The following is an 11,295-nucleotide window of genomic DNA, read 5'->3' as shown; positions in this document are numbered from 1 at the left end:
CAGCAGGAGCAGCTGAGGGAGCTGGGGGGGCTCAGCCTGGAGAAAAGGAGGCTCAGGGGGGACCTTCTGGCTCCCTGTAGTTCCCAGGAAGGAGGTTGGAGCCGGGGGGATGTCGGGCTCTGCTCCCAGGGAACAAGGGACAGGAGGAGAGGGAACGGCCTCAGGCTGTGCCAGGGGAGGGTCAGGTTGGATATTGGGGAAATTTCTTCCCTGAAACAGCTGTCCAGCCCTGGCACAGCTGCCCAGGGCAGGGGTGGAGTCCCCATTCCTGGAGGGATATCAAAGCCCTGTGAACGTGGCACTTGGGGACATGGTCAGTGGTGGCCCATGTCCTGATGGGTTTCCATGCAAATTATTTCTCATGCGCAGTCCATTTTTTTCAGGCCTTTCTGGAAATGAATCAGAGGCTTTGGGGGTCTTTGGATGTCTTGATCCCCCTTTACAGTCCATGGCCACTCCTTGGCCTCATTCCTGCTGTGCTTATCTCCAGGAACTACAACAAGGATGTTTGTCCCAGAAAAGTACTGCCCTGTCTCTGCAAGGCCCCTTCTGCAGCCAGATCTTGTTCTTTCTCACAGTGTGTTAATCAACAGTCTTTGGTTGGCTCCATGGCCATCCAGCTATGGGTGTTTGGGACACACACATTCCCTGATCTTCTGGGAATTGGGAGCTTCAAGGATCTCACTTTGCACTGCTGTTTATAGAGTGACAGGACAGTGGGCTTTAGTCATGGTAATTTTCTATCCTGGCCACAATTCCAGTCAGTAACTTTCTTTGAAGGCTCAATAACAAAAATCTTACTCCACTTGGGTTGTTGTTCAGGCAAGAAAAATGAGTTTCCAAGGCTGTTCATTAAAAACATTTCCTGGGGTCAGACAGTATTTCTGGGGTCAGACAGTATTTCTGATAAGCTCGATGGGGGAGGTTTAGGCTGGATTTTAGGGAAAGGTTCTTCACCCAGAGGGTGGTTTAGCACTGGAATAGGGAGTACCAAGGTGTGACTGTCCCCTCTGTCAGGGAGCTCAGACCTCCCACTTCAGACATCCGAGTGAGAAGGTGAATCTAAGACATTGCAGCGGAGATTTTTTAATGTAGATTTTAAAAAAATATAATTGGAAAAAAGTCTTTCTGTTTTCCTGGAGATTTTGTTTTAGTGGACACTGGTACTTGTTCCCCCACTCAGTATTAATGATGTGGCTGTGGGCTGGGAGGGACATTCCCAAGGGGATTCCTGAGTTAAAAGACTCCAAAATCTCTGTGTTTCAGATGAAAACACGAAGAGGGACCCTCCAGCAGAATGTTTTGAGAGCACTACCTGTGACTCAGAGGCACCAGGAAGGCCAGGAGAGAGGTTTCCCAAGGATCCCAGCCCTGGAGTGACATGGGACAGTCAGTGGAATTCAGAAATGATGGAAACAAACAGCACTGGGAACGGGTACGACCGAGGGTTTGGTGAGCACTTGGATTTCTTTAGTGCTCAGGAAAAGAGGCCGTGTGTGTCCAAGTGTGAGAGAAACTCCCCGCAGCAGGACCAGCCCCAGGCCCCACAGGGACAAGGGGAGATGTTTCCAGGCCCCACGTGTGAGAGGGTGTTCCCTCTGCTGCACCCCCAGCTGGGAGAGAAGGGAATGGGGCCGGGAGCTGCCCCTGCCCCCTGCCAGGGGGGACAGACCCCCGCGGGCACAGCCAGGCTCTGGGACCAGGACCTGGGCGGGGAGGAACCTGCTGAAAACGAGGAGAACTTCCCCATGGACACCTCTGGAGCCTGCTGGGATCCCCCCCCAGCCCGGGGCAGCCCTGCCCACCAGCAGCAGAGCCAGGGCCGGGGCAAGTCCTACATTTGCAGCGACTGTGGGAAAAGCTTCGTTTGCCACTCGTGGCTCGTCAGACACCAGACAACCCACACGGGAGAGAGGCCTTACAAGTGCTCCGAGTGTGACAAAACCTACAGGAGGAAGGATTACCTCCTCAACCACCAGCGGAGGCACACGGGGGAGGGGCTTTTCCAGTGTCCTCTCTGCAGGAAAAGGTTTGTGCTCAGGAGGAGCCTGGTGAAGCATCAGGAAAGCCACGTGCAGGAGGCACACCTGCCGCTGGCCGGCTGGCCCTGCACGGACATCAGGGGCTCCGTGATGCATTCCATATAAAACACCCCTGCCAGCCCCCTGGGGCAGGGCAGGACCCCCAGCTCTGCCCCGGGGCGTGGTGGGAGGAGGAGGCTGTGGAACAGCCCTCCCAGGCCAAGGGAGGTGGCTGGGGGTTGTTTTCCACCGGTGCCTGTGGGTCTGGGGAGGTGTGGGAGCTCAGAGGTGCTGCTGGCTGTGAATCCGCGGGGGAGAGAAACCACGTGGACACGGAGTTTGGGATGTGTGTTACAAAGAAGAGCTATCTAACAGAGAAAATGTCTGAAATTTTATCCCATGGCTGCTGGGAGTAGTCAGAAGGGCACAGAGCCTGGGAGGCAGCTAATTCCTGCTGATAAATCCCAGAGCTCCTGGGTCTCTCTGTTGCTGAACCCCGGGATAGGATTCCTGAAGGGTGGGATCCTTACTAGGATTTGCAAAACCTGGTAAGCCTGGTAAACCTGGGGAGCCTGGAACATGGTTTGAATTTTGCATAGCCTTAAAAGTTGTGTTGCATTTATTTTCCCACATTGTCTTCTGTGTTTGTTCGATTTTCTGAATCCTATGAAAGCAGAAACATGGAGGTGCTGCAGAAACCTGGGAAACGAGGAGTTAACGTGCTGCTGTGTCCCAGACACCCATAGCAAGTGGAATAGGACCTGCTGGAGAGGGCCACGTGGAGGTAGGGCAGCACTGCTCCTCCAGCCTCTTCCTTTGGGTCTGGCACATCCCACTGCAAAGCAGAAGGGAGCTCCCAAGATGCCCACGGTTCAAAGGAATGACAGATGTCAGAGGGATCCAAAAAAACTTGTGAAGTTTTATTAGCAAATTCCATGCAGAGCATGGGAATTGGTATTTTTCCCCTTACCTTCTAATAGAGGAAAAGAAAAAAGGGAAGAGGGAGAGGGAGATCAGAGAGGAGAGGGAAGGAGATCACCAGTCCTGGCTCCAGCATTGATCTGCCTGACACCATGTCCAGGATCCTGGGGGTGCCCCCAAACCCTGTGTCATCCTTTTTTATAGCCAAGTTTTCCCCACCCTGTGTCATCCTTTTTTATAGCCAAGTTTTCCCCACTTTGGGGCTTGTTTTCCCACTTCTCATGGAAATGAGTGAACCTGCACAGTCCATTTCCCTGGATCCTCCTGGAAATAGGTCATGGAGGCTTTGAGGGGCTTGATCCCACCCAAACTGATCCACCTTTGGTTGACACTCTGTGCCTGCTCCTTGACCCCACTCCTGTGCCTGCACTGTTCCATGTTATCTCCAGGAGCCAGAATAAGGGTGTTTGTCCCAGAGAAGTGCTGCCCCACCTCTGTGTGTCCCCCTTTTTCCAGACACATCCCATCCCTCCCTGCACGGAGTGTTCTCACACCCCAGTCCTTGGCTGGCTCCGGGCTATCGGTGTTTGAGACACACACACTGGCCCCTTATCTCCTGGCCTTCCACAGAATCCAAGCTGATAAACTTGGGCCTGAAAAATGACCAGCTTGGGACTCTCACTTGCTGCAGCAGAGCACAGGGAAAGAGAATTGTTGGAGAATTCAGACAGGAAAAAGCGCAGTAGGGAGAAACGAGAGCTGAGAGAGGAAATAGAAGGGAGGAAAACCTGATTTGTTACTGGCTGTGAAAACTGAGCGGCTGCAGAAATGGTCACAGGGAAAGGAGGAAAAAAACCCCCAAAGTTGGGAAAAAAAGGTAGAGATGATGCTGAAGAAATGTCAGAGAGGCCAAAAATATCAGAGGGTCCCCCTCTGCAGCCACACCCTGTTCCAGTTTGTCCCTCCTTAGCCGTGTTTGGGGCACAGCAGCACATTAACTCCCTGGTGCCTGGGCTGCTGCACCCCAGTCACTGCCCAGCACTTCTGGGACCTGCAGCTCCAAGTGGGGCCAAATCATCTGGAACTCCAGAAATTCCCTTCCTGCCACAGCAGGAATTTGCTATTGTGCTACAGGGATGGTTCTTGAGTCAGGGAGTGCAGGTGCTGCTGGAGGCAGTGCATTGTAGCCTCTGGAATTCTTTTAGGTTTAAGGTTGGCTGATTCCTGCTTCTGGCCCATAAATTAACCTGAGCAGTTTGGCACCCGGAGCATTTGCTCCAGGGATTTTAACCCTTTGCCTTCCAGGTCCTACACCAGCATCCCGCTGTTAATACTGGATGTTGTGCTTCCATGTCTGTTAGAAATTTTGTTAATTGTTGACGAGAACCAGCTGGAATCTGAATGCCCAAGCCACGGATAAGACTCCACTTGCTGGATTTCAGTCTCTCCTGGCTTGTGGCTGTTAAGGAAACTTCCCTGTCTCATCATCCAGGAGCCACTCTGGAAGTCACATTCCCACCACCTGAGCTGGGACAAACTCCAGGGACAAGATCCATGGATCCTGCTTGACTCCACACCCCTCTCACACAGTCCAAGCGGGTTTTCCATAGTGGAGTGGATCTGGGACACCTGGATGCTTAAAATAATTCCTTAAAATCACTTAATCATGATGCAACAACAGAGTAACTGCTGGAGCTGGTGCCTCGGGGGAGGGACCCCAAACAAAGGGGGTCCCCCCCACCCCAGGCTTTTATCCCCTCACAGTCTAAGATGACAATCTGGGATGATCAGCTCCTGCTGTGTCCCAGAATGTCCCTCATTGTGCCCTTTGTTAGGGAAAGGCCGGCAGTTCCCGGGCATTGTTCTCGGCAGTGCCCAGGATGCTCTTGCAAATCAACCGCCCCCCGAGCTCCAGGAGATTCAGGGAGAATCATCAGCTTTCCCCGGTTTTCGGGATCACCGAGTTTCCACCCCGTTCTTCAGGGAACGCGACTAGTTCTCCAATTTGTGCAGCTGTAGCAGCCTGGGCTCCAAGGAGTTAAGGCGCTGCCGAGTCCCAAACACTGATAAGGAGCAGGATAGAACAGGATGTGGCTGGGAAGGGGGGCACGGGAGATAGGGCAGCGCTGTTCCCGAGGCCAACCTCCTCCTCCGGGCCCGGAGACACAGCAAACCCCGCACAAGGGCGGCGTAGGAGCCATCGGGGAGCTCGGCACATGGGCATCAGGACCACCGAAGCCCCTCCGACCCTTTTCCAGAAGGGGCCGGGAGGAGGGATCGCGCACACTGCCTGATTTGAATGGGAAGTGGGGAAACCTGATCCTGGGGCGGGGAAAACTTACCCGTAAAAAGGTGCCCCCACAGCGCCCAGGTGGCACCGCCGGGACCCTGGACACCCTGGACGCAGGGATCGACGGTGGAACCGGGACTGGTGATCTTCCCTGACCTCTCCCTCTCCCCTCCTTTCTTTTACTCTTTTGTTTCTCTTACTACTAAAAGATACGGGACTAACTCATCCCGATTTCTGACCCTGTGTGTGATTTACTAATCAAACCTCGTGAGCTCCTCTGGGACCCTCTGGCGTTTGTCGTTGTTGCTTTTGGAACCCCGGGTATGTGCTGGGGGCTCCCCTCCTCTTCGGAGAGGGATTTGACAGCTGCGCCTTAAACATCCTCCTTCAGAGACTGGTTTTGCTCCTGTTCAGAGTCTCTTAGGGGATTGAGTCTTTTGCAAGCACACGATTTATTCCTTTTGATAATAAGAGTCTGGATTTGTCACCTTGGCGGTAACAGAGGAGCAGCAGCGGCTGAGTCGGGGCAGAGCCCGTTTGGGGTCAGGACTTCTTCCCTTTTCCTTTAAGGAAACTTCCTTAAAGGGCCTTTTTTTACGTCCTTGTTTCTGCTTAAGTTTTGCCAGGATGGGAGGTTTTTTTGTTGTTGGCTGGAAATTTAAGGGGGGTTTAATTAAAATTGTTAAATGCCACGAGTGGTTCCACGGCGGGAGGGGAAGGGAGGGGCGAGGCTGAAGCCGGAGAAGGAACTCTGAGGCGGCTGCCACTCCCCAGATCCCGGGTTTCAGGGTATCTTTGGGAAAAGGCGGGGGGGCTCTCACCCCGGGCCGGGATCCGGGACGGCGCATCCCCCGTCCCGCCGCCGGTGCTCGGGGAGGGGTCCCGGGGCTCCGGCCCCATCCCGCCCCCGACGATGCTGGGGATGGCGGGGCTGTGCCTCCGCCTCGGGAGCGGCCCCGGGGCTCGGGGAGGGGTCCCGATGCTTCGGGGTCCCGCGCGGTCCTGCCGCGCCGTTGCCATGACAACGAGAGGACTCCTCTCCTAATCCCCGCCCTCCTCCCCTTCTGGTCCAATCAGCGCCCCCGCTGCCCCGTGCGCTGGCCAATGGGAATGCGCGCCTCTGCCCCTCCCCTCCTCCCTATGGCCGCGGGGGGGCGGAGCCAGAAGGGCGGCGGGCCAATGGCGTGGGGGGAAACGGCGAGGGCTGGCTTCCGATTGGCTACTGCCGCCTGGCGCCGCCACTGATTGGCTGCCGGGGCTTGGCGCGGCCGAGGAGGAAGAAGGTGGCGATGGCGGCGCGGGGCGAGCGGGGGTCCCGCGGCGCTCGGGGCCCTGTCCTGCCTCTCCCTCTAAAGCCCCGGGGGTGCGTGGGCACCTTCCGAAGGCTCCCGGCCCCGCGGCACCGGGAGAGGAGCGCCGGGACCCGCGTCCCCCCACAGCTGTGGGGCGGGGGCAGAGGCACGGGCACTGCCGGGGATGCAGGGCTTGGAAGCGGGGCTGGATTGGAGTGGCTTGGGTTGGAAGGGACCTGAAAGATCATCCAGCCTCACCCCCTGCCATGGGCAGGGACACCTTCCACTAGCCCAGGTTGCTCCAAGCCCCGTCCAACCCGGCCTTGGACACTTCAGGGATCCAGGGGCAGCCACAGCTTCTCTGGGAAATCTATTCCAGCCCCTCTCTACCCTCACAGGGAAGGATTCCTTTCCACTATCCCATCTATCCCTGCCCTCTGGCAGTGGGACGCCATTCCCTGTGTCCTGCCCCTCCATCCCTTGTCCCCAGTCCCTCTCCAGCTCTCCTGGAGCCCCTTCAGGCCCTGCCAGGGGCTCTCAGCTCTCCCTGGAGCCTTCTCTTCTCCAGGGGAACCCCCTCAGCTCTCCCAGCCTGGCTCCAGAGCAGAGGGGCCACATCCCTCTCCTCATCTCTGTGATCTTCTCTGGACTCTCTCCAACATGTCCATGCCCTTCCTGTGCTGGGGACCCGCTGACCTGGGCACCAAGGAGTTGATGTGCTGCTGTGTCCCAAACTCTGATGGAAGCACATGGGGACAGGATGTGGCTGGAGAAAGGGGGCACATGGAGATGGGGAGCACCTTTCTGGGGCCACTTCCCTGCTCTGGTTCATGGAGATAAACACAAAGTCAGCGTCAGTGCAGGACCAAAGGTCGATCCAGTCGTGGATCTCTCTCTTTCCACTTTTATTTTCTGGTAGTGAAGGGCAAAAACACCAATTCCCATGCTGAGTGCATAAGTTAATGGTCAAACTCTGTGAGCTTCTTTTGGGCCCTCTGATCCTTGTTCCTTTCTGATCTACAAACCTTGGGATCTCCCCTCTTCTTCAGAGCAGGATCCAACAAGATCCCTGGATGGTTTTCTCCCTGTTTCAATGCTCCTGTTCAAACATCTCTTCATCTCTGACACGATGGGGGAGCCCTTGGCACACTCCAAACCTTCATTTTTTTTTTTGTAGTTACTTGTCTCTCAGCCCTTTGCTGAGTTGTGGATAATCTTTGGAGCATGGGAGGATCCCCCCTGGATACACCAATTAAGGAAGCACATGTCTGTGTGCACATCACGGGGGTTATTTAAACGTAAATCTGCATATTCCTGGGGCATTAAGCTGATTTTGAAGCTTTTTACCTTTCAGATTGCTGAGCTGGAGCAGCTGGGACAGCCTTGGCTCCTCTCGGTGGGGAGCTCCGTGTCCCTGGAAATTCAGCGCCACGTTTCCCCTGGGTCACCTCAGCTCTTCCTCTGTGCCAAAACCGTGGTTTTTTCAGACGAATTTAGGCCTGTTTAATCCTGAAGTTGATCAGGAACTCTCCAGCCCCCCCTCCTGGCGTGGCTTTCTCGGGATCTGCTCCCGCGGCGATGGTTTATTGCGCGGCCCTGAACTGCCGGAACGCCACGAGCGGCGCCTGCAAGAACAGCTCCGTGACTTTTCACGGGTTCCCTCTGCAAAACGAGGCTCTCCTGCAGCAGTGGGTCCGGAACATGGGCAGGGACATGGGAACCCCCTCCAAGTACGAGCGCCTGTGCTCGGATCACTTCGAGGAGGGCTCCTTCCAGGGGGATCCCCTGAAAATCCGCAGGAGACGGCGGCTGCTGAAGGAGGCTGTTCCCAACAAATTCATCCGGGGGCAAGATGGGAACTGGCTCGTGGGGACACCCCAGGGCTTCTGTGATGGGATGAGGAATAAAACTCGGAAGCGAATCCGGAATCCCGAGCACCAGAGGGTACGTGGGGTTGATGCTGGGAATAAATGAAATTAAAGGAAGGGTTTGGGTGTAAAGCCTTGGAAGCAGCCTGGAGAAATATCCCCTAGAGGACTTAATTAATAATAATATTATTATTCCCTAATAATAAGATTTTATTATTAGGGAGGAGCTTTTCCAGCCGGTGTGGAACTGCCTCTGGGCTTATTTAAAACACTGGATTATTAAGGAAGAGCCACATTCCCTGAGGGAGCTGGGTATGGATGCTGACCCTGGATGTTTTTGACCCAGTTGTTTGAAAAAATCATTGTTTTGGTTGAGTCACATCATTTTTAAGGCATTTCACTCGTTCTGAAATAACAGTAGAGGGTTCTTAATGTAAAATCTTTCATTATTGAGCTGGTTACACACACACAGACACTGCTGGGAGCGGTTGGGTGGTGACCACCTGTTAAAAACCATTGGAAAAAGAGGGTTTTTAGGGATTTACGACTCCCCAACAGCACTGACCGCCGAACATTTTGATTTTTAGGTCCCTGGGGAGTGTCCCAATGGTGCTAAGAGGCCAACTTTGGAGGACTGGCAGAATGAATTTTGCAAGACAATCCTAAAGGAAAATTACGGATCTTTAACCATGTTCAGAAAAGGTCAGTTTTCCCTCTCCAAAGGGTGACATGTGCTGGGTCAGGCCCGGCTCTTGTCACTCCTCAAATCCCTGGATTTTTAGAGAATTAATCTTTAGGTACTTGGGAATCTTTGTGAGATCCACACACAGTCTTCCTTTTAAAGGCTGAAGCATGGGCAGAGGGTTTAGGATCCCTGGGAATGCACATGCCAGCAAAAACAAGGACAGAGGAGTGGAAAAGGTTTGGATACAGGAGCTGCAGTGACTCAGGAATCATGAATCCTGAAGACTCATTATTTATACTGAAGCTGTGTTTTCCTCATCCCCAAACCCTGATGTACGTTTGGGTTTGGGATTCACTGAAGGGAATTGAACTGTTTCGATGCAGAAATAGTTAAATAACAAGAATGATGCCCAGAAAATAAAGAAATCTTGTCGATTTTAAATGCCCAACTGTATGTTTGAAATCACTGATATTTTAAATTCAAAGCTGTGAGCCCTCCCTGGCTCCTCAGCATCCAGGTAATTCCATGGATTCATAGAGGAACCTGCTGAAATCAGGAGCTAAAAGTGCTTTTCCTTGTTCCCAAGAAGACAGGACTGAACCACCAAATCCAGCACCAGGTGGCTGAATTTGGGGTTAAGGCTCAAATCCGAGACCTGCCACTTTCCAACAGTTAGTTTTCAACCTTTGGGGTGTCATTTCTGAAATATTTTGTAAAAATTGGAAGACAAATCCTGCTCACCTTCATCCCACCACCCTTTTAGACACCGGAGCAACTGCATTGGCTGTTCCCTCCCGGTTGGATTTTCCCAGGAATAACAGAGATGCTCGTTAGACAGTGAGTTATGCAGGAAAACAGTCAGAGGAAAATAATAATAACAACCATTGTTTCCATGTTCCTTCTGTTGCTTGTTCAGATTATCCTGTTCCCAAAAGCAAGATCCCGGTGGGAGAAGCAGTGCAGGTCAAGGCTCGGCAGGGTTTGCAGGGAAGGAAGATTCCTGCCAGCCTTAGCACAGGTGTGAGGCTCGTTGGGAATTAACTGGCAACACCTGGAACCTGGTAGGATTGGAGGGGGGGAATTCCAGCCCACCCCTGCTTTTTTTTGCCCGAAACTTGGGGGTTTTCGTACAGATGCAAAAATTGGGAATTGTTGTTCTTTGGAGGTTTGTGGATAATGAGATAAAGGGAACGTTGGGAATGTTCTTGTTCCCAGGCCGTGGTGGTGCCATGATCAGATCCCAGCAGCAGAGTGCAGAAAACACCCAAGTTCATGGATCATCCTCAGGAGGATCCCAAAACCAGCTCTGGAACGTTTCGGACAAGGGGGAAACATCAGAGAGCCACCGGAGTTCAACAAACCAGGCAGAGCCCCCGGGAAACAGGAGAGGCAGCAGCTTCCCTGCAGGAGGACAACTTGACGAATTCCAACAGTTCCTTTTCCGGCAGCAGGCCCACCCCAGGGCGTCCGAGGTGCCGTGGTTCATCTGCACCGAGTGCGGGAAGAGCTTTGCCCGGCACACGTACCTGCTCCGGCACCGCAGGATCCACTCGGTCAGGCCACACACCTGCCTGGAGTGTGGGAAGAGCTTCCCGGACAAACCCAAGCTCACCAACCACTGGAGAACCCATTTTCACATCATCTACGTGCCAAATGATTTCCCAGGATAGGTTTTCCCGTTCGGTTGTTGAAAATCCCCCTCAGTCCAGGGGGGTGGTTTGTGATCCTGTGTGGGTTACAGGGAAGCTTTGGGATAAGGCACTTTGCCTAAATTTAATCAAATTCGAGTTCCAAAGGCGTCTACTTGGTGCCAGTCTAATAATCATTGATTAGGACCTGATTTTAATTAGTGGCTGGATAATTCCTACCCTGTTCTATCCATCTCTTCCTGGGAGCAGGAGTTGAGATAGAGCAGCGTTGGCTGTACCCAAAGTGGCATCAAAAAAACCTGGTGCACCAAACAGCACGTGCTGGAGGGCACCCAAAGTAAGAGAGAAACACTGGGAGTTTACAGGGATGAAAAACCAGGACCTGGGAATGGGATTCTCCCCCGGTAAATTGATGTTTGAAGTAACCAGTTCTGGGCATTATTTCCCCGTTTTCGCTGCTCTGCCATTGCCTGTGACTGCTGAAGTAACTCTGGTTTTGGGTTCTATTTTTATATTGACCCCATGTATTTCCTGTGGGATGAGATGCTGCTGTGATTCCTGAAATTATG

At 53.4% G+C, this 11,295-nt stretch overlaps 2 protein-coding genes across 5 annotated transcripts in view; both read left to right on the top strand.

The window, feature by feature from the left end:
* LOC108508216 (zinc finger protein 212-like) overlaps positions 1-2,685 on the top strand; it is a 13,505-nt gene extending 10,820 nt beyond the window's left edge. For all 3 annotated transcript variants that reach the window (XM_017836838.1, XM_017836837.1, XM_017836839.1), the window contains one exon: positions 1,267-2,685. In XM_017836838.1, coding sequence (XP_017692327.1) covers positions 1,267-2,147 — 881 coding nt within the window. In that variant the 3' untranslated portion in view covers positions 2,148-2,685. The remainder of the gene's footprint in view (positions 1-1,266) is intronic.
* Positions 2,686-4,368: 1,683 nt separating this feature from the next.
* Positions 4,369-11,295, top strand: LOC108508219 (zinc finger protein 436-like). 2 transcript variants are annotated; one of them, XM_017836844.1, is made up of 5 exons: positions 4,369-5,373; positions 7,879-8,468; positions 8,980-9,094; positions 9,994-10,095; positions 10,293-11,295. In XM_017836844.1, the coding sequence occupies exons 2-5, from the start codon at positions 8,103-8,105 to the stop codon at positions 10,745-10,747; spliced, it is 1,038 nt and encodes a 345-aa protein (XP_017692333.1). In that variant the 5' UTR covers positions 4,369-5,373; positions 7,879-8,102; the 3' UTR covers positions 10,748-11,295. The 2 variants fall into 2 exon arrangements, with proteins under 2 accessions (XP_017692333.1, XP_017692334.1); XM_017836845.1 differs by lacking the exon at positions 9,994-10,095.

Source organism: Lepidothrix coronata, unplaced genomic scaffold, assembly GCF_001604755.1.
Source record: "Lepidothrix coronata isolate B3197 unplaced genomic scaffold, Lepidothrix_coronata-1.0 Scaffold285, whole genome shotgun sequence".
Lineage (NCBI taxonomy): Eukaryota > Metazoa > Chordata > Aves > Passeriformes > Pipridae > Lepidothrix > Lepidothrix coronata.
This window is presented reverse-complemented; position numbering and strand designations above follow the sequence as displayed.